General features: G+C 39.8%; 1 protein-coding gene across 5 annotated transcripts in view; it reads left to right on the top strand.

Annotated features, from left to right (window-relative positions):
• PLS3 (plastin 3) overlaps positions 1-20,926 on the top strand; it is an 81,417-nt gene that overhangs the window by 53,096 nt on the left and 7,395 nt on the right. For 4 of the 5 annotated variants that reach the window (XM_032392724.1, XM_032392725.1, XM_032392723.1 and 1 more), the window contains 8 exons: positions 2,382-2,545; positions 8,985-9,114; positions 9,566-9,698; positions 11,411-11,492; positions 12,624-12,789; positions 15,052-15,194; positions 17,450-17,476; positions 17,751-17,846. In XM_032392724.1, the coding sequence (XP_032248615.1) occupies positions 2,382-2,545; positions 8,985-9,114; positions 9,566-9,698; positions 11,411-11,492; positions 12,624-12,789; positions 15,052-15,194; positions 17,450-17,476; positions 17,751-17,846 (941 nt within the window). The remainder of the gene's footprint in view (positions 1-2,381; positions 2,546-8,984; positions 9,115-9,565; positions 9,699-11,410; positions 11,493-12,623; positions 12,790-15,051; positions 15,195-17,449; positions 17,477-17,750; positions 17,847-20,926) is intronic. The other variant, XM_032392727.1, reaches the window with a different exon arrangement.

Genomic DNA, 20,926 nt, shown 5'->3' with positions numbered 1-20,926 from the left:
CAGATTGGTTTATGCATGGGAGGAGGTATATTTAAACTCAAGAATTTCATTCATCAAAAGTTGCTAAAATCCTGCCACGGTACCATGTGGATCACTTTGTTCTTTTTAGCAATTGCAGATGTTGTTGCTGGATTGATTTCTGCATATAAACACTTAACTAGTAAAGTGTTTGATGTATGGCCTTTTATTAATTCAAAGCAAAGAAAGTAAAGATGTGCCCTAGGGAAATTAAGTGCTCTTTGTCGAAGGAAATATTCGTGATTTTCAGAAGTTTGGGGTAGTTTGAGGATGATGTTTTAGAAGTATAGATACTCTAATCAGTAGGTTTAAATGTGCCAATTACATTTAAGAGTATATTTGTTTGACTCTAGAAGTACACTTCATTAAAATTAAATATAGAATTTCATCAGCCCTCAAAATATTGGGGAAATGATTTCATATAGGATATTTAATATTTTAATAGTTGACAAAAAATGGCTAATATGAATTACACTTAGATCACACTTAGAATAAGATCCATGGGGCCCCTGGGTGACTCAGTCGGTTAGTCATCTGCCTTCGGCTCAGGTCATGATCCAGGGTCAGTCTCCCTGCCCAGTGGAGAGCCTGCTTCCTCTCTCCTCCCCACTCTTGCTCTCTCTTGCTCTTTCTGTCCTCTGTCTCTCTCTCAAATAAATAAGTAGAATCTTAAAAAAAAAAAAAAGATTCAAAGTACTTTCCATGACCTGTAAGAGTATACGTGATCAGCTCCCTGGCCTCATCCCTTACTTTCTCCTTTGTTTACTCTGCTCAAGTCCTACTGGATCTTTGCTGTTCTGAAACCGTACCAGATACTCTTCCATATCACAGACTTTCCATTTGTTCTTTCCTCTACTTGAAATGTCTTCCCCCCAGATAGCCACACAATTCGCTCCCTTACCTCACGTAAGTCTTCATTCAAATATAACCTTGTCAAAGTGGCCATCCTCGACCACTGACATTTTGAGCTACGTAATTCTGTATCGCAGGAGGGGGTCATATGCATTGTAAGGTATTTGGCAAGGCTGCACACTGGATGCCAGGAGCATCCTCACACCATCCCTCACCCTGGCCCCCAGTCATGCAACCAAAAATGTCTCCTGACATTTCTGAAGGTTCCCTGGGGGGCAAAATAGCCCCCAGTCTGACCGCCCTTTTCCTGCTTTATTTTTCATCACAGCACTTATGTTATATTTCATTATATTATATTTTATAGTCCTACCTCACCTTATATGTTATTTGCTTAGTAGTTGTCATTAGAATGTGAGCTCGTGGAGAATGTGAGCTCACAGACAGCAGGACTTCTCTTTTGTTGGTGGCAGCATCCCCAATTTCAAGAACAGTACCCAGTATCATTTTAAAGTAACGTATCAAATAGATTAATTTCACAATACGTTTTCTTGAACAGTGCTGTGGTTATCTTGAGTCATTTCTCTATTGAGATTGTATCCTTTTATTGCAATAATTAAATTTATGTATGAAATTCAGTGGGGACCTAAAGAATAAAAGGCGTTGTTGAACAGTAGGTATTTGAAATTGCTGGTGAAAGTCCAGTTTTCTTTACTTAAAAAAATATGCCCAAGAGATTACAACCCTTAGGACGTTAGCCCTCTTTCCCAGTAAATTAACTTTTGGTCATTGATCACTTTTCCCCCCCCATTTTTAAAAGTTTCAGACTAAGCATCATCAGCACTACATCCTCCATTAGAACTGTCCTAGCACAAAAATAAAAAGGTTATTTATAGAGTCATGGTAAACATTTGCATTACTCAGGACTGCATTTATTTTTATGAACTCTATATTTGTCTTAGATTGATGTTTATTTACATTAGCTCTTGAAAAAAATGGCGCTGAAGATGGTAGCTTAATTTCAGGTGTGCTTTGTAATATAATCAGCATCAATTCATAAAATATTCTACCAGACTAATGGAAGAATGAGGGGCTTAAAAGTCCTAAATAGATACAGTAGAAACTGTTTTATACCATGGCGGTGTTTTATTGGTACATAGTCTATTAATTATTTCTTAAAAGTCCTGTCAGCTTCGTGACTGAATAATAATTTATTAGGCAACTCTACTTTGTTAGTATTAGGGATGCTATATTTAAGTGAAGCTACTTATACACTGTTTTTAAAATATAGGAAACATGATGTAAAACCATGCTCTTTCAGTTAAAATTTGTGTTTCCCTTTTAAACTACCTTAAATACCAAACACTAAGAAGAGCAAGCCCTGTATTCAGGCGAGCTTAGGAACTGAGTCTCAGATGAATAAAAATGCTCTGATCATAAGAATACTCTAAGAGGCTAACTTATTTCACCTAAATTTTTTTCCTTTTTTTTACCTGCTCTCCCTTTGTACAAAGATCTCAACAGCAACGGATTCATCTGTGACTATGAACTTCATGAGCTTTTCAAGGAAGCCAATATGCCATTACCAGGATATAAAGTGAGAGAAATTATTCAAAAACTCATGCTGGATGGTGACAGGAATAAAGATGGGAAGATAAGCTTCGATGAATTTGTTTATGTAAGTATGTGAAAATCCCCCATTAGTAGGAGTCATGACTGTTCCTTTGTCTAGCGGGATCTTATAGTAATAAGTCCTATGAAGTTCCTAAATGTATCATATTAGTACTGTTACAACTAATGAAATTTCTCTCATCCCACCAAATGTAGTTAGTTCTTTTAGCCGTTAGAGTATCTTAGCAAAGGAAGTGAGAAAAAGAACACTGACCGAATCAAAGCTAAAACACACTACTCGCTGTGAAAGGCGAACCATTTCCTCTGGGGCTTCATTAAAGGGCATTTTTCAAGGTGCTAAGTGCCATCCTGGAAGTGTTCTTTCCGTCTCCCTTGGTGTCTCCCTTGGGGAATAGGGTGCTCCCAGATGTTAATGCTACACCCTGACTCACAGTCTTGGAAGCTTCCTGAGTTGAACTTTCTGATTAAAAAGAGGTTTGCGACTCTCGCCTTAGTAGTATTTAACCGGACGGTTTTCTCTAGGATGATAATTTTGATAATTAAAAGTTAGAAGCATATCTTTTTAGTCCATTGGAGGAGGCATTTAAAATTTTCGTCCTCCTCTCTAGTATCATCAGATACTCCTCAAGGTTCGGGGCTGACTTAATTCTTCTACTTCCAAGCACCTGGTTCCATGCTCAGTGCCTAGAGAGCGTACGTGTGGCACTCCTTACTAAAGCCTGACCCCTTAGCTGCTAGTGAGCAAGGTGACCGGTGCCATTTTCAGTCCATGGCCATTGACAAAGAGTATTTGAGATATAGCAGTTGCCTCTTCTTCCCTCGAGATCTTATTGGTTTGATTTATTAATTTAAGGCAGAGTTTGGCTAGATCTAATTAGGCATTCCTTTTACTGTGTTGCAAACAGGTAATTAGTTGCCTTGTATTTATCACAAACTTCCCAGCACTCTTACCCTCCTTTTCCATGGTAACTGAGGCTCACTATAGCCAGTGAAATTCTGGTTTGTTCTATCCCATTAGAATTAACTCCTTTAGAACACTGTTAAGAGCTCCAGAAGCAAATTGACTAAATAATGATGTCTACAGAGCTGAGAGCCTTTGGCGGGGCGGGGAGGGCTGGTGTTTTAAAAATGTAGACATGTGTCGTAATTATAATGGTAGCGTTCTTGCCGGCTTCTTTTGAAATACTGATTTCCTCCCCACTGTTTCTGTCTTCAGTTATTGCCAAAGCCTTTTGTTTTGAATTCTGTGTTCAATAGTAAGTTGCAATTGACTTGCAGTATGAGCGCTCGCATGTCCTCTGATGTAAACGTGCCCCCCGTGGAACTGCATGTTGAATTGTGAATTTAAAGCAGCTTAGAGCAGTAGTTAACTATGATTGCTTATTTTTGAAATAATTTACTGCCCAGAATTTTTATCTACTAGAAAGAACGTACCTAAATCATTAAGATTTGCAGTGTGGCCACTATTATTAAGGACAAAATTATGGAAGTGTCTTTGAGAAAAATGATCTTAGGGAAAGATGGAATTTTGTAGATCTTGAAATGTTGCAGATTCTTCAGAGCTGTCCGGAGGCTTTTAAGGGAGCAGGTTTGATTACCTTAGTATATTCTTAAAAAGTAAATGATGTGCATACTAATTTTGGCATCACTAGGAATTTTTAAAAAATATTAATGAGGACATTTTAGGTTAAAATGTACATTTTTTAATTGGAAGGGATTGATATGTTTATACTCTTTTCAGGAATCCAGGCTTTTGTTTTTGATTTGAAAAATGAAAGAGTATAATTAAAGAAATTTGCAATAGGAAGGACGGTAAAATAACAGCCTGAAGTTTCAGAATGATAGCACCATGACTGCACCGAAAGATGGGTGTCTGGCCAAATGTCTGTCCACTTCCATCTGCTCTGTCACCAATGAGACAGCTTAAAAATTGTCAAAATATGGGTAGATTTTAGTCATCTGTGAAAAAGGAAGCGAGTTATTCCTCTCAGGTGTTAACATAAGGAAGTAGAAATAAACATGTTCTTGCATCTTGAGGTTTTTTTTTAATTTAAATTGCTGCATAAGAGGTGTTAATTGCAAAGCAGGCTACAGACAAAATCAGTTTATGTTAATTTTGGAGAAGAATATATATATATATAGAGAGAGAGCCTAAATTATATGTAAACCTCAAATGTTAAAGTTAAATTTAATACCCTGATTTTGTTTCTTCTAAGTATCTCAAAACGACATTACTGGATTTTTATACCTACAAGGTAATGGTGGGGGTTTTTTTTCCTGCATCTTTAAAAAGACTGGCGTGGCACTTTCTTTCAGCAGAGATGTCTGCATTAAACTCTTTTGTTTTCACAGTGAGAAATTTGCTCTTGCATAATGGCACTAAGTTGTTGACCTGTTTTAGGACTTTTGCTAATAGCACCGATCTCATCAGATTAAATCACTTCATATAAGTAAAGCACTTAGAACAGTGCCAGGCATATAGCAAATGCTATGTAGATGTTAGCTGTTGGAAGTAGTGATTAAAAAAAAAAAAAAAAAGGCAGTGTTCTTTTCCTATTATTACTAAGCTTGGGCCTACAACAGATTCCAAAAAAAAAAGGAAAAAATTCAAACGTACTACTTTGGAAACACTTTGGAAGCAAGCCTCAAACCTGGAAGCCTGTCAATATTTTGCAATTCTTTCTGAAATCTTTCCTTCCTCCTAAGTCATTATGCCTCTGGATTGCTTTCGTCTGGCCACTAGTCCTTCACGGAGCTAGAAAAGGTGACGAAACTTTAAAAAGGAATAAGAAACATATATATATACACATATATTCCATAAGATGTATAGAAGCGAGCAGTGTTGCCCGGAGTCTGTTCACGCATGACAAAGCCAGTCCTTCCGCCTTGAGGGAAAACAGCACGAAACAATGAGCTCATTAGTATCACAACGGGCAGCTTTGAAAAGATTCATTGAGAAGACTTTAGCACAGTAGTTGTCCTTGTGTTATCTCTGATTTCACAGAGTCTTGTTAAGCCAAGGGCTTCTACTCAAATAGCTTTATCATCCACTGGAGCAATTTCTTCCCTAACGTAGAAAATAAAATGCAAATTCTCCTGGGGTGAATCCATTGAAGATACATAAATCTTCAATTATCCCTTAAAATTTTTTTTTAATTAATCTAAGGAACAGAGGAAAATACCATGAACCTGAAAGTTTGAGCATGGCTGAAAACATTTATTTAAAAATATGTAAAAATATGTAAAAAACGAAGGTCATATAACCTTTGTAAGGCAATTAAAAATTAACTGATTTGATTGCAACTTTGCTTTCATTCCCAAGCATGAGCTTAACTAACTACAGTGAAGTAAGTAATTGCATTAGGATATTATACAGCATTCTTTTTTTTTTTACTTATTATTTGTATTATTCCTCTTTTCCATGCTGCATATAAATTTGCATTTATTTTTCAGCTGCGGTTGTGATCATGGAAACCAACCTAATTTCTAGACGCAAACGATCTTGAGGCAAAGATAGTCCTAGTAAAAAAATAAAATAACTTTTCATAGGTCATTTCTGAAGCAATAACATTTTGGATGCTTTTTTTTTTTTTTGGTCATGCCAGTGATTTATGGTATGTCAGTCATGAGGGAAAGCACACATTTCAGATTTTAATTACTAGACAATGTCCAGCTAAATGAAGGGGAGTTCAGAATGAGGTAGAACAGTGAATATTGCGTTTTTACTGAGCAGATACATAGTTCTCAAAGAGGAGTTACGGGGACCAAATGCATCACAGTGAAGACTGCTATATTCGCTGGTCACCCTTTTGTTGCATAATCTTGGCTCAGAAGTTGAGGTAAACTGAATGAAATTAAAGTTGGTCTTAAAAAATCAGCGTACATAAAAATAATTTCAGTCATTCAGAAATTGCTCAGAGCGCATGAGGAGTCAGCTCTACACTACGATACTTTACAGAGTCCGTATAATGGCCAGAAAGGAGGGGAAATGATTTCAGTATTTAGTTGGTTGTGTGCAATATTTGTGTGCAATATTTAGAGTAGTCTGTGTGTATGTGTCTATAGACATATACAGACATAGACACACACGCACACGTGCACACCCGTTCTAAAATTCTACCTCTGAAATTACAGGTGGAGCAGAAAAATCACAGCTGTGGAAATTGAGTAAGCTTGATTTTGTGGAACTGAACTACTCCGTATTTTCCTAAATAAAATTGGGTTTGTAAGTCCGAGGAAAGTCAGGATTTTGGAAAGGCAAGAGGAGAACTTGACTTCGCGAGAGGACCACCCACAACACCTATAACAACTTTTACACCAGTTACAGAAAGTCTTTCTCTCTGATTTGTATCAATGGATTAGTGGATTAATGATAAAAAAAAGGTTCCCGCCTGGGAAACCTAAATATAAAAAGGCCCTCCCTGCTTTTGGCCTGACGCCGCCATCTTGTGCAGGACACAGGGCTTGGTTAGTGGCGCATGGGGCTGGATTTCAAACTTCTCCTCGTGCCTGTTCTCATAGATACAACCTGAACTGCTACATATTGTCACCCTGGTCTATGAACTTAAACACGGGCTGCACCTCCTGAGATGTGCGTGTGCGTGTGCATGTGTGTGTGTACCTATCAGTAATGCCAAAGGCCTTTGACTCCTTTTCTGTTTGTTCAGCAACTCTTCCATTAGAGTCATACATGTCCTTCTGTAAGTCCACTTATATGTGGTAAACACCTTTTCTTTTTTAAAGATTTTATTTATTTGAGAGCACGTGCGCGCATGTGGGGTTGGAGGGGGCAGAGGGAGAGGGAGAAAGAATCCCAAGCAGACGGCCTGCTGAGCATGGAGCCCTACACAGGGCTCAACCCTGAGATCATGACCTGAACTGAAATCAAGAGTCAGACGCTTAACTGACTGAGCCACCCAGGTGCCCCTTTTAAAGAAATTTTTATGAAGATGCTACATCTTGCTCTCATTTTACTGGAGGTGGCTACTTTAGCCATGTGCACTGGTAGATCAGAAACAAGTTTGGGCTTAGGTGAGTTCCAGTATTTAAAAATACATAGATAGTCCTGGGGCACCTGGGTGGCTCAGTCGGTTGGGCTTCCGACTCTGGATTTCAGCTCAGGTCAATCTCAGGGTCCTGGGATCCAGCCCCACCTCAGGCTCTGTGTTCAGCAGGGAGTCTACTTGAGGATTCTCTCTCCCTCTCCTTCTACCCCTCTCCCTGCCCCCCCGACTTGGGCGCTCTCTCTAAAATAAATAAATAAATCTTTAAAAAATATATAGAGAGAGATAGTCCTTTAGAATGTCCATTCAGTCAGGCAGTTGGGTAGGGTATGAAATTTGCTTTGTTACCACCTGCTCTTGTACAATTAGCATTTTGTTAGCCACGTTCTTCATTGTGACGAGAAGCTGGATTTCATAAACACTCAAACAAGACAGTCACTGAAAAGCCTCTTTTTTGTGTTTATTCTCCAGAGTTGTCTTTTTGCTGCCAACTTAACCCATTTTTTCACCTTAGTATTCTGTAAATTTTGATTGAACAAACTCTTACCATTGTACCCCCCAAAAAGGTTTTTTTTGGTTGAGTCATAAATTTTCATCTTTCTCTGCGCTAAGAACTGTAGTTAAAGAAGGGGGATCCTTCAGCCTTTTCTCTCCAGGGAACAAACAAAGCCTTACTTGTTGGTAGAAAATTAGCAGATTTACCTATGCCTTTGAACCACACTAGTTTTCGGCTTAAAGCGGATTCAATGCATGTGGCACTTAACGTTTTTGACAAGTGTGTGCAATTGACTATCTGGCTTCATTTTCAGTTGCAGTATTGTAGTATTTGTTTAGCATCTTAAAAACTCAAGCCCAGTTTTCCATCTCCTTTAAGACTCACCACCCATGTGGGAAAATGTAGGTGAGCGGAGTCTTTTTTTTCTTTTTTTTTTTAATTTTTTTATTGTTATGTTAATCCCCATACATTACATCATTAGTTTTAGATATAGTGTTCCATGATTCATTGTTTGTGCATAACACCCAGTGCTCCATGCAGAACGTGCCCTCCTCAATACCCATCACCAGGCTAACCCATCCTCCCAACCCCCTCCCCTCTAGAACCCTCAGTTTGTTTTTCAGAGTCCATTGTCTCTCATGGTTCTTCTCCCCCTCCGATTTCCCCCCCTTCATTCTTCCCCTCCTGCTACATTCTTCTTCTTCTTTTTTTCTTTCTTAACATATATTGCATTATTTGTTTCAGAGGTACAGATCTGAGATTCAACAGTCTTGCACAATTCACAGCGCTTACCAGAACACATACCCTCCCCAGTGTCCATCACCCAGTCACCCCATCCCTCCCACCCCACCCCCCACTCCAGCAACCCTCAGTTTGTTTCCTGAGATTAGGTGAGCGGAGTCTTAAAGAAGATAGAAGGGCTTTATTTAAAACGTTGCGCCTGATTTAAAACGAATGGTGAATTAACAACGTATTTTCATTTGTAGATTTTCCAAGAGGTAAAAAGCAGTGACATTGCCAAAACCTTCCGCAAAGCAATCAACAGGAAAGAAGGGATTTGTGCTCTGGGAGGCACTTCCGAGCTGTCCAGTGAAGGAACGCAGCATTCTTACTCAGGTAATAGTACGCGTTTCACATGTGTTAACATTGCTTCCTAATTAAGAATACAGCAGAAGCCCATTGTGGCACGTATTTAGACCTGGGACTAATACTTGCCATAACGGCATTGTAAGTATTTATTGTATGGCTTTGTTAGCTTGCAAGACATATCATACAATATGAGCAATGATCGGCTTTATTATAGTAGAACTCTACAGGAATATAAGTAATAATTTTTAAAGAATTTGGTTACTAACTTCTCTAAGGATCAGTTAACCCTGCTCTCTATTTTTTTGTTGTTAATTTTATACTTCGTAATAGCCATGTTGTATTCAAGTATCTGGGTTTCCAAAGTGGAGAACCCCGTGTTTGTGACACATTAACTTTCAGCACTACTGTACAAATTATTTTAGGCTTTAGAGTCAACCTAGAGTGTGAACTAATTTCTTGTTATTCAACATGACTATAGAGGAAGAAAAATACGCTTTTGTTAACTGGATAAACAAAGCTTTGGAAAATGATCCCGACTGCAGACATGTTATACCCATGAACCCAAATACCGACGACCTGTTCAAAGCTGTTGGTGATGGAATTGTGCTTTGGTAAGATGTTGATTTTGTGTCCCGATTTCCTAAACAGCCTTCCACATAACTGATATATTGGTTTCTGGGTGCTCGACGGCTTCAGCTCGGGAAACAGTTAGAATTGAAAGTCGTCTGGGTGTGTCCAAGAAAGTACTACCAAGATACAAATCTAAAACTCACTCATTTAGACTGGGGACCGCTTTATAAGGAAGCTACCAGCTTCCAGTTTTTCTCGTCACTTGAGCAAGCAGAACATGACAACTTTGTTGGACTTAAGTATGTCAGTGTCTACTTATTTTTAAAGTACCATAGCTTCAAAATACAAAGAGAACCTCCTCTTCAGTTCTCACTCTCCAATTACTCATTTCTGAAAAATCTTGGCAGAAAGGATGTAAGATGATCAACACGTTGTCCGTTGATGGGCTAAGAGCATGCTCCACAATCAGTCTGCCTGGGTTCGTCTTCAGCCTCTGCCACTCAGGAGCTGTGTAAGACCAACCGAGCTGCAGTCAGGATATTCAAACCCCTTTGCATTTCACCTGCATCCACTATGATCCCCGTTAAAAAGCGTAAGATAGCCCGTTTCGTCCATGTATAGGCACTAAAGAAATAATTCCCCCATGTGTTTTAATACAGAGAGAGAATCACATGATGCTATTGATTTGATATTCAAATCTGACACAGGGGCGCCTGGGTGGCTCAGTCGGTTGAGCATCTGCCTTCAACCCAGGTCATGATCCCGGGGTCCTGGGATCGAGTCCCATGTCGCATCAGGCTCCCTGCTTTGTGGGAAATGTGCTTCTCCCTCTCCCTGTTTGTGCTCTCTCTCTCTCTCAAATAAATAAAATGTTAAAAAAAAATAAATCTGGGGGCGCCTGGGTGGCTCAGTCGTTAAGGGTCTGCCTTCAGCTCAGGTCATGATCCCAGGGTCCTGGGATCGAGCCCCACATCGGGCTCCCTACTCGGCGGGAAGCCTGCTTCTCCCTCTCCCGCTCCCCCTGCTTGTGTTCCCTCTCTCGCTGTCTCTCTCTCTGTCAAATAAATAAATAAAATCTTTAAATAAATAAATAAATAAATAAATAAATAAATCTGGCATGGAAAGAAGCATGGTTTTCCCTGTGCAGAATCATATATTTTGGGGCAGTATTAGAAACACCTAAAATGTTAGCATCTAAGTCCAAATTTTACGAAATGAGATTCGTCCAAAGAAATCACAGATTCTAGTCTAATTAGTAGAACCTTTCTGTCACCACTGGATTAGCAGCACCAAATATCATGCCTGCTCATTTAGGCTCTCAACAAATACGGTGACTGAAAGAATCTCATGCTCAACAAATTTACCTCCTGTGAATAAATGGTCATTCTTATTTGTGAATTTTACAATCGAGAAGAGACACAATTTCCGTGTGGGATTTTATCTGTTTTTAAAATGTACTCAGTAAGGTTTTTTCAATATCCAAGTTATTCATTCTTATAAAATGATGGGAATATACAAAGAAATTAAAATGAGAAAGAATGCCCCAATCCCCAACATAGAAATACCCACCTACTGTAAACATTTTGGTCTTTTTTTCATGTGCATAGTTTTTTTGTTATCAACATGATAAAAGTCACATATTGCACTGAATTTTTCGGATTACATGCGAGATATGTCATGTGCCTTAAAACATTTGTGAATATTTACAGGCTCTTTAAAAGTAAACCAATTCCTTGCTTAATTTGTGTTTCAGTAAAATGATCAACCTTTCAGTTCCTGATACAATTGATGAAAGAGCAATCAACAAGAAGAAACTGACACCCTTCATCATTCAGGTACGCATTGATCTCCCTGCCCTTTTCCAGGAAACTGCCTTGTGAGGGCCTATTCTGTAGACCATCAGTTCTGCCCTTCGTATCTTCCCATTTAATTCCTATATTAACTCTTGAGTTTAGGACTATTATCCAAATTTGACAGGAGAGCTGGGACTCAGAAAGGCTCCTGAGCTTGCCCAGGGTTAATGTTGGAACTGAAGTTCAAATCCAGGTCTAGCTCCAAAGCCCTGTGTTCTTCTCATTACACACTGTGTTCAAGCCTGCAGAAATAAGCAAAAATATTTAAGCTCTTAATTAATTAGCATGCTTAAGCAATGGAGCATTTTTCTTTTCCATCAAGTGAGTATTATACTCTGAGATAGCAAAATTCCCTCGGGCAAGAGCACCTCTTGGGATGTGGAGAATTCAGCTTCTAGAACTTTTTCAGATGCATGGAATAGACCTCTCATTTAGGCATTTTTAGAAATACAACGACTCAGGCGCCTGGGTGGCTCAGTCGGTTAAGCGTCTGCCTTCGGCTCAGGTCATGATCCCGGGGTCCTGGGATCGAGTCCCACATCAGGCTCCCTGCTCAGTGGGGAGTCTGCCTCTCCCTTTCCCTCTGCTGGTCTCTCTCTCTCTCTGTCAAATAAATAAATAAATAATCTTTAAAAAAAATAGAAATACAATGACTCTTGGGGCACCCGGCTGGCTCAGTTGGTAGAAGATGTGACTCTTGATCTCGGGGTTGTAAGTTTGAGTCCCATGTCGGGTGTAAAGATTGCTTAAAAATAAAATCTTTAAAAAGAAAAAAAGAAATACGACCCTTAACCTGCATGGATATCCTGACTCTAGTCACTCGACCTTTTCCTTTTGTGACAACGTCCGTGTACTTCAAAAGAGACCAAATAAAAATACCAAGTTAACTTCCCACGGAATTCTGGAAAAGACAGTAACAATAATAAGGCTGAGATTTGTTTTAGCTATGCCTTTAACACCAAAGTCTGGAGTTTGTTGCCTGGAAATTGTTTTCTGTGGATCATGTGTGACTGAAATTAATTTCCTCGTTGAGCATGATTTTCAGTAAAGGGAGTAGACTCCTTAAAAACTGGGAAGGTCAAGAAGCAAATGTGTACATTGGCTGTCTTGCAGGAAAACTTAAACTTGGCACTGAACTCTGCTTCCGCCATTGGGTGTCACGTTGTGAACATCGGTGCCGAGGATTTGCGGGCTGGGAAACCGCATCTGGTTCTGGGACTGCTTTGGCAGATCATTAAGATTGGTTTGTTCGCCGACATTGAATTAAGCAGGAATGAAGGTAATGGAACACAGTCATTATTTTGAAAGTTGTTTATTGGGTATTTTTTCCTGGTCACGCAGACTGTCGTGCTTTCACTTAATTGTGGTGATTAGATGATAACTAGAATTAACAGAAGGTAATGCTATAGTGTTGTTCTGGAAAACAGTCTAATTACAACTTTTCTTCTTTAGTAGTAATTCACATTTGCCTGGTGCTTTAGAATTCGTTTTGTAATAAAGACACAAAAGCGCAGAGTTTAAGGAACATTCCCAAGGTCCTCAGACTGGGTATCTTTTCTTTTCTAATCTGCCTGCACAACTACCGCCCCATCTTCACCCCCAGATTGAAGACCTCTTCAAACTAGTCTACCCCACCCTTGATGGTCACATATTTCCTGAACTTCTTACAGCATGGGGTTTCACATCACACCATGGATTTGTAGGATGTATAAGCACGCACAATATAATTGTCATGTGTCCTGGGCAATACTACATGATCCTCTTCCTGCAAAGCTTAAAACATTAAACACCACTCCAGATAGTCTTATTTTATTCCAGAAATCGCTCTCTCAATCCTAGTTACTTCTGGGGAATATGTATTTGGGGTTCTCAGTCTTTTCAAGGCCCCAGAATGTCTGTCGACGGTCTTATTTTGCACATCAATCCATGATAAGACTTTTTTGCACTTTTGAGACTGTTACACTTGCTCTTTCAATCCACTCAGAGGTACATATATTTGAGCAAAGACAATTACTCTCGTTGCTGGCCTTCTGCACAGTGGCGTTTGTCTTGTTAAAGAAGTTGAAGTCCGTTCAGAAAGGCAAAGGGGACAGCAAAATAAAATCACATTGGCTTATGTAGTAAATCAAATGACTTTTCTTTGAAAAGGTCTCAGGTGCATAGATATCAGGCTGTTTAGTCCTCCCTAGCCTTTGACGTGGTGGAGATGGGGAGCCAAAGGAGGGTCTTGGACAAGTGACCTGCTGCTTCTGCCCTGGCTTAAATCCCTCAGCGTCAGAATGACGCGGCATGAAGCAGAGTCTGTGAAAGATGAAATTTGCCTGATAAAGGTATTGCTTAGACCTCTTCAGAAATCAGGCAGTTTCATGGGGCGCCTGGGTGGCTCAGTCGGTTAAGCGTCTGCCTTCGGCTCAGGTCATGATCTCGGGGTCCTGGGATCGAGCCCCGCATCAGGCTCCCTGCTCAGCGGGAAGCCTGCTTCTCCCTCTCACTCTTTCTCTGTGCTCTCTCTCGCTCTCTCTCTCTCTCTCTCTCAAATAAATAAAATCTTTAAACAAAAAGAAATCAGGCAGTTTCAGTCTTCTTGTTCAAGCTAAACCTCGTTTTATTTCATGGGAGGTAATTTTTGCATTAGGACTCCACAACTTACTCCTAAAACAATGCCAAAATTTAGACTGTTCTCTCTGCAGACACCCCTGCTTCTACCTACTCCCTATAGGGAATATTTACCAGAAACCCTTGGCTGCTTCTATACATTCAATTCAACAACAAAAAGTAACAGCAGCTTTTACATGTTAGGTGCTATAGAAAACGTAAAGTTAAATTATATCCCTTTAAAAATAGATTTAACCCAGGGCACCTGGCAGGCTCAGTTGGTGGAATGTTGCAACACTTGATCTCGGGGTTGTGGGTTTGAGCCCCACGTTGGGTGCAGAGATTACTTTAAAAAATATTTTTAAAAATAGATTTAACCCTTTGAGAGTCAAATAATTACACTTAAATATAAATACCATAGTGTTTCGGGGTGCCTGGGTGGCTCAGTCTGTTGAGTGTCCAACTCTTGATTTTGGCTTAGGTCATGATCTCAGGGTTGTGGGATTGAGCCCCGAGGCGAGCTTTGGGGAGAGTCTGCTCGTCCCTCTCCCTCTCTTCCTCCCCGCCGCTCACACTCAGTCGCTCAAATAAATAAAATCTTTAAAAAAAAAAAAAAAAACAAGGACAATTTAGGTAAACATATGACATAACGTAAAATGTTTTAAAAGCTGTAACTTATTTGCCATTTGGAACATGAAGACTAATAAAATAAATTATGTATTTGCTATGTATTCTCATAACAGTGTCTTTATCTAGATCATCATGTAATTATCTACTAATATATTATCTTCTATTAGACTATCAGTACCTAAAAATGAGGAACTAGGTCAGACCAGTCATTGCACCTCTGTTACCGAACAGAGTGTCCAAAGACCGAATGAACTTGTAATGACCACTGTCATATAATATATTGGTTGTGGGGTTTGTGTGTTTGTTTTCCTTATAGCCTTGGCCGCCTTACTTCGAGATGGTGAGACTTTGGAGGAGCTTATGAAATTGTCTCCGGAAGAGCTTCTGCTCAGATGGGCAAACTTTCACTTGGAAAACTCAGGCTGGCAAAAAATCAACAACTTTAGTGCTGACATCAAGGTAACCGTGCAAAGAACCATCACGCCTTTGGAGGATACGCTGTCTTGGATGACTTCCTCCCAGTTAGACAGAGGGAAAAGTCCTGCTAGGATATCGCCAGGCCTTGTTGGCCCTCGGCCCTGGTGGTAGATTTCGGGAGAGCTGAAACCTAGTGAACAGTACTAGCACCGAGTTTAACTTGCCTTCTGTGGGAAAGGGTCAAAGTATTATATAGTCCTGAGGCTTTCTGTTCTGCCACCTGTTAAACATGGAGTATCAGAGGGTGGGCCGTGACCATTCTCTTCCTAATTGCCTTTCCCAGACCTCAGGGTACCTGTTAGTAAATCCTGGAAGAGAGAGAAAGCGCCCCAGGATTCTCCTTCCCCTTTCTTATTTGGCTTCTTTCTATCATGTGCTCCCACCTGTAGACATTGAGTTTATGAGGGTAGTGATGAACTCTTACATATGGCTGTCTCGTACCTCAGCCCCTGCCCTAGGGTCCTCCGACCAAAGCCTGCCTCCAACCACAAGACCCACCACATAAAAGACCTACAAATATTTCTTGTGTTACATTTTGGCATTTGCTTCTCAAAGGCAGTAAGGAAAAAACTAGCAGAGGAAGGAGACATTGGTAGCTTCCCAGAGAGAGGGGGCCAAAATCACCACAGCAAAAAAATTCTCATTCATTGACTCGACTCTCTCCCAAATCCAAGTGTTTGGGACACAGGGAACACATTCAAGGATCTTCACCAGATATCACTGACCCACAGGGCTATGAAAACGATAGGCTGTGATCCTATCGATGTGCTCAGCGGGGAGAGGAAGTCGTGCGATATTTGCATTACTGATTTCACCAGGGAAAATTAAGGATAGCTCCCAAATTATAAGACCAGCAGGCCTCCCACCCCTTCTTTTAACTTACACAAGATTTTTGGCCAGGTATATTTTTGCTTTATGCACAAGATGTGTTCCCGAAAACCACTCTTAAATGGATTTTCTGTTCTGGGACCTCTTTGAAATGTACAAGAGGAAATAGTGTTTAAAAATGGAGCCTGCCTTGAATCTTTTTAAAAAAGGATTGTTCAGTAATGTGAAAAAAGGCTTCCAACTTATCTGTACTTCAAGTGTAATTTTCACCTGTAAAGCCCTTTGCAGGGTCGAAAGACACTGCTGGGTCTGCTCTTTCTCCATTCTTCTCAAGGGCATAGGATTCGATTATGAGCTGTTCATGCACCATTAAGAAGAAATTGTAAGCAAAAGCGCTTTCACGACGACGGTAATGCCCTCTTACGGGGAAGCAAATCCTGCGCCTGCTAATGGTGGGATCTGGGTTTGCAGTTCATGAATGGCTCTGAAGTCGATTTCACTCCCCTGATTTTCCCCACTGTTAGAATCATTTCTGGCATTCTGTATCCAACTCGCTTAGGTGGCTCATTTAAGATGCAGCTCCCAGAGATTTGTATTTGGTAGGTCTGGGGTTGGACCCAGTAATCTGTATATTGAACGGCTTCCCCCAGGGGGTTAAGATGCACATAATCTACAGAGTTTACTAGGAGAAACGTTCCTTTATAAGCCTGTCTGGACCGTCAGGGTTCAGTAATAGAAACTGATCACGGCTGGGAAGGTCATCTTCCAATAGAGCAGGATTAAGGAGTCTTGACTCCAGGTTCAGTCCCCTAAAGGCAGAAGTTTACTTGACATGTGTGTTGAAGACGGTTATTAAGGGTTTGCCCCAGTACAGTGGTTCTCAAGTTGTATTCTGTAGAGGGTCCACACAGCCTGATTTCACCTAGCCTACCCCCATATGAGCAGCGCCACTTTTAGTCACTGGGATTCCAAGTAAAACATTCAAACAATGAATGAGTTCAGGAGCTTAAAACAAAAAGAAAATCTTCAGGGAGCACCTGGGTGGTTCAGTCAGTGAAGCGTCCGATTCTTGATCTCAGCTCAGGTCTTGATCTCAGGGTCATGAGGTCAAGCCCCGCATTGGGCTCCATGCTGGGTGGGGAGCCTACTTAAAAAAAAAAATATCTTGTTTGGTTAACTATATTCAGGTCATACAGGGTTAAATGTTATTTCACCAACTCAAGAGTTACTCATTTAAAAAATGTCATTTAAATTTACAATTAAATACATCTTTAACATAGCTAATCTCTTCTCCATAGGTTATGGTATATATTGTGTTTTGTAATGATGTAACCTGTCTGTTTTCTCTTTCCCTATGCTTCCTGGATTTCTGCTCCTACTTTCTTTTCTTGCTTGTTTTATCTACCAAGCTTATTGACTTCAGTAATTCAGTGAAGGTACAGAACTAGTTAATGTGTTTACTAGCATTATTGTATTGGTAATGTTAATCAGTTGTAAAGTCATGATAAAATCCAGTTATCCATATTCGAGACAGACATTAGGCCAGATAGATGGGCTTTTCTGGGGGAAAGATCTGTTAGATTAGAAGACAGAGATTTGTGCCATATATTCTCACAAAATCCAGTGCAAATATCCTACCAAACATGGGACAATGGGATACATTCATTCTTTGTAGATGTGATCTCACTGAGATTTTCAATTCATTTGTAGGATTCCAAAGCCTATTTCCATCTTCTCAATCAAATTGCACCAAAAGGACAGAAGGAAGGTGAACCACGGATAGATATTAACATGTCAGGTTTCAATGTAAGTATAGGTGTTCATTTGAATTCTACAGTCTTACAAAATGATTGTCAATTTCTTCTAAATAACAAGAATTTTTATAATTGCTTGTAATGGTGTTAAAAATTTTGAGCATTATTTTACAATTTATTGCTGTGGGTATAATTCAAAGGCAGAAAGAGTAGCTTTGGTGGAGTTTGATAGTTTATTAATGGGATCCATAATGATGGCACTGTTGGTTTATATTGATGGCATAAAATATGCCAAGCAAGGGTGGAGAAATAAGTGCTAGAAACTAACCTTTTCCAAGTGTTTGGATTATAATCACAGTGAGAGATGTAATGACAAGCTATTCGTATATGCATCTGTAATATCCCTGTGTTGAGAGTAACATGAATATGTTTACAAACTGCGGATCCCTGAAATCCAGCTTGGGGACTCACTCATGGACCATATTCCCTGGTTACATGACTCAGTTGTTCAGTGACCTTCCCCAAATTGGATCTCACTTTGCTCATCCATAAATTGGGCTAGACGATTTCGTCTCAAGTTTCTAGGATCCCCTGGTGCGTTCTTTGTACCCGTTAGATATAGAATGCCTTGTACTAATTTAGAGAATCCGTATTTCTAGCCTACCAGGCAGTAGGATCGAGTAGATAACATGGGCTAAACCACTTACACTGCCCTTATCAGAACTGAATTTGTAACTGACTTGTGCGCTTATATTGCTGTCTGTATGTTGGATGTGAGACTGGTTCGGGTGACTTGGTATGGATAGGGAGCTGTCCTGTGCGCTGGGGAGCTGTCTGGGCAGGCTCGCTGGGTGACTGGCAGCCAGTACACTAACTGATTCTGATTTCCAGACAGCTCTTCTCCATTCAGTCTTCCCTGGCTGATCTTCAAACACTCCTCTGACTCTTCCCTCCCCAGAATCCTTCAAGGATTCCCCATTGACTCTAGACTTTAGTCTCAAGTGTTCTGCTTAGCATTTAAGGCCCTCCACAGTCTTGCTCCAGGTCTGCTAGCAAGTGCTCTTTCCCATTAGTCTCTACCCGCATCCCCTCACCCCTGCCCCCAATACTCATTTTACCTCTGAGCCTTTGCTCACACTTTTCCCTTGTTGGTCAGTGTCCTTCTTCATCTTTTTCAGCCTTATTACCTTCTTTAGGGCCTGACTGATAATTGATTTTTTTTTTTATATCCATTATCACATCAGGTTTTCTCATGACCCTTTGTAATGCCTTCCGGCCCCCATCCCAGGCAACCACTCATTTGTTTTCTTTCACTTTATATTAGTTTGAATTTTTATGAGTTTTATATAATGGACCCCTACAGTATGTATCCTTTTTTTTTGGTCTAGCTTCTTTCACTCAGCATAATATTTTGATATTCATTCATGTTGTCACATGTACCATAAATGCATTCCTTGTTTATTCCTGAATTATATGCCGGTGAATGGAGATAGCACAGATTTGTTTACACATGCACTTGCTGATGAGCATTTGGATTGTTTCCAGTTTGGGGCTCTTACAAATATAGCTGCTGTTGAGCATTCATACAGAACTCTTTGTATAAAGATATGCATTCATTTCTCTTTGGTAAATACCTAGGAATGAAATGGCTGAGTAATTGGGTATGTCTGTGTTTGACTTTTTTAGGAAGCGGCCAATTCGTTTTCCAAACTGGTTGTACCATTTTACATTGCTACCGGCAATATATATATAAAAGTTCCAGTTCATCCACATCCTCACTAACACTTTAGTGTGGTTAGTCCTTTTAACTTGAATCATTCTAACAGGTGCCGAATGATCTGTCATTGTGGTTTTAATTTGTATTTCCCTAATGACCTATGATGTTGAACATTTTTAATGTGGTTATTTGCCATCTATGTATTGTCATGTTCAAACATTTTGCCCATTTTTAATTGCATTGTTTGTTATTAGCCAGTTTTGAGTGTTTTTATGTATTTTGGAGACAAGTCCTTGATTGGATATGTGATTTGCAAATATTTTCTCTCAATGTTTTTCAAAGAACAGACGTTCTTAATTTTGGCAAAGTCAGATTTAGTCATTTTTTCTTTTATGGATCATGCTTTTGATGTTGTATCTAAGAAATTTTAGCCTAACGCAAGGTCACAAATATTTCTTCCTATGTGTTCTCCTAGAGGTTTTATAGTTTGAGGTTTTACATTTAGAAATATAATATGTTTGGGGTTAACTTTGAATATGGTGGGAAGTGGGGCTGGAGTTATTTTTGCATATGTGTTTTTTTATTTGATTATTTTTTATTTCACTATTGTCTATTTGACTATTTAAATTTTTTTTTGTTTCTGTCTACTCTAAAGCTTCCTCCTATTCCAATATTATCAATGCTTCATTAGGAATGCCAAGATGATCAATAAAGAAAGGATTTTAAAATAAGTTGGTAAATAGCATACAGCAAACAATATTAAAGTAATAACTGACAGGTTACAAGAAATAAAATAGGCTCCATGAGAGGAACTCACTATGCTCAGAGAGAACCCTGAAGAAAGGTTGAATCCCACTCAATTGCCCATCTGCTGGTGGTTACTGATTGTTTTGCAGAAGGTAACAAACTAAATACACATTGTTCTGGAGTCCTGTACAATCAAGGCACCTCACTGGAGCTTAAAAAAACTAATTAAAGATAGCATCACCCATTGAAGACAAAGTTAAGACTGTCAAATTACACATTCTGGGCAGCTTTAGTTTAAAAGTAACATTCCTCAGGTTTCATTTATTTTATCTCTTCTTTTCCCACCAGACTGTAAAACCCTTTCTCCCATGACTCCATTCCACAGAAGTGCTCACGTTTGCCCCGGGGCAAAACTGTATTGTGTCGATGTAGAAAGTGCCCAGAGTGCCATTCTGTTCCTTTTCAAGTGTAGGTCACTAGAAACAGAAGATCCAAAAGCACCCGTTCCTCCCGGGCTCCAGGTTTTTCAGTTGTAGCCTTGGGAGGTGGGAATAGTGAGTGCCTGAGAAATTGTATTTTTGACATCAGGCTGAAATGATTGGATAACTTAAATTCTTCACCAAACCCTGTGTTAATCCAGAGCTGGGCATTCATCTTGGGGGGGGGGG

This window comes from Phoca vitulina, unplaced genomic scaffold (assembly GCF_004348235.1).
Source record: "Phoca vitulina isolate PV1807 unplaced genomic scaffold, GSC_HSeal_1.0 scaffold69, whole genome shotgun sequence".
NCBI lineage: Eukaryota > Metazoa > Chordata > Mammalia > Carnivora > Phocidae > Phoca > Phoca vitulina.
This window is presented reverse-complemented; position numbering and strand designations above follow the sequence as displayed.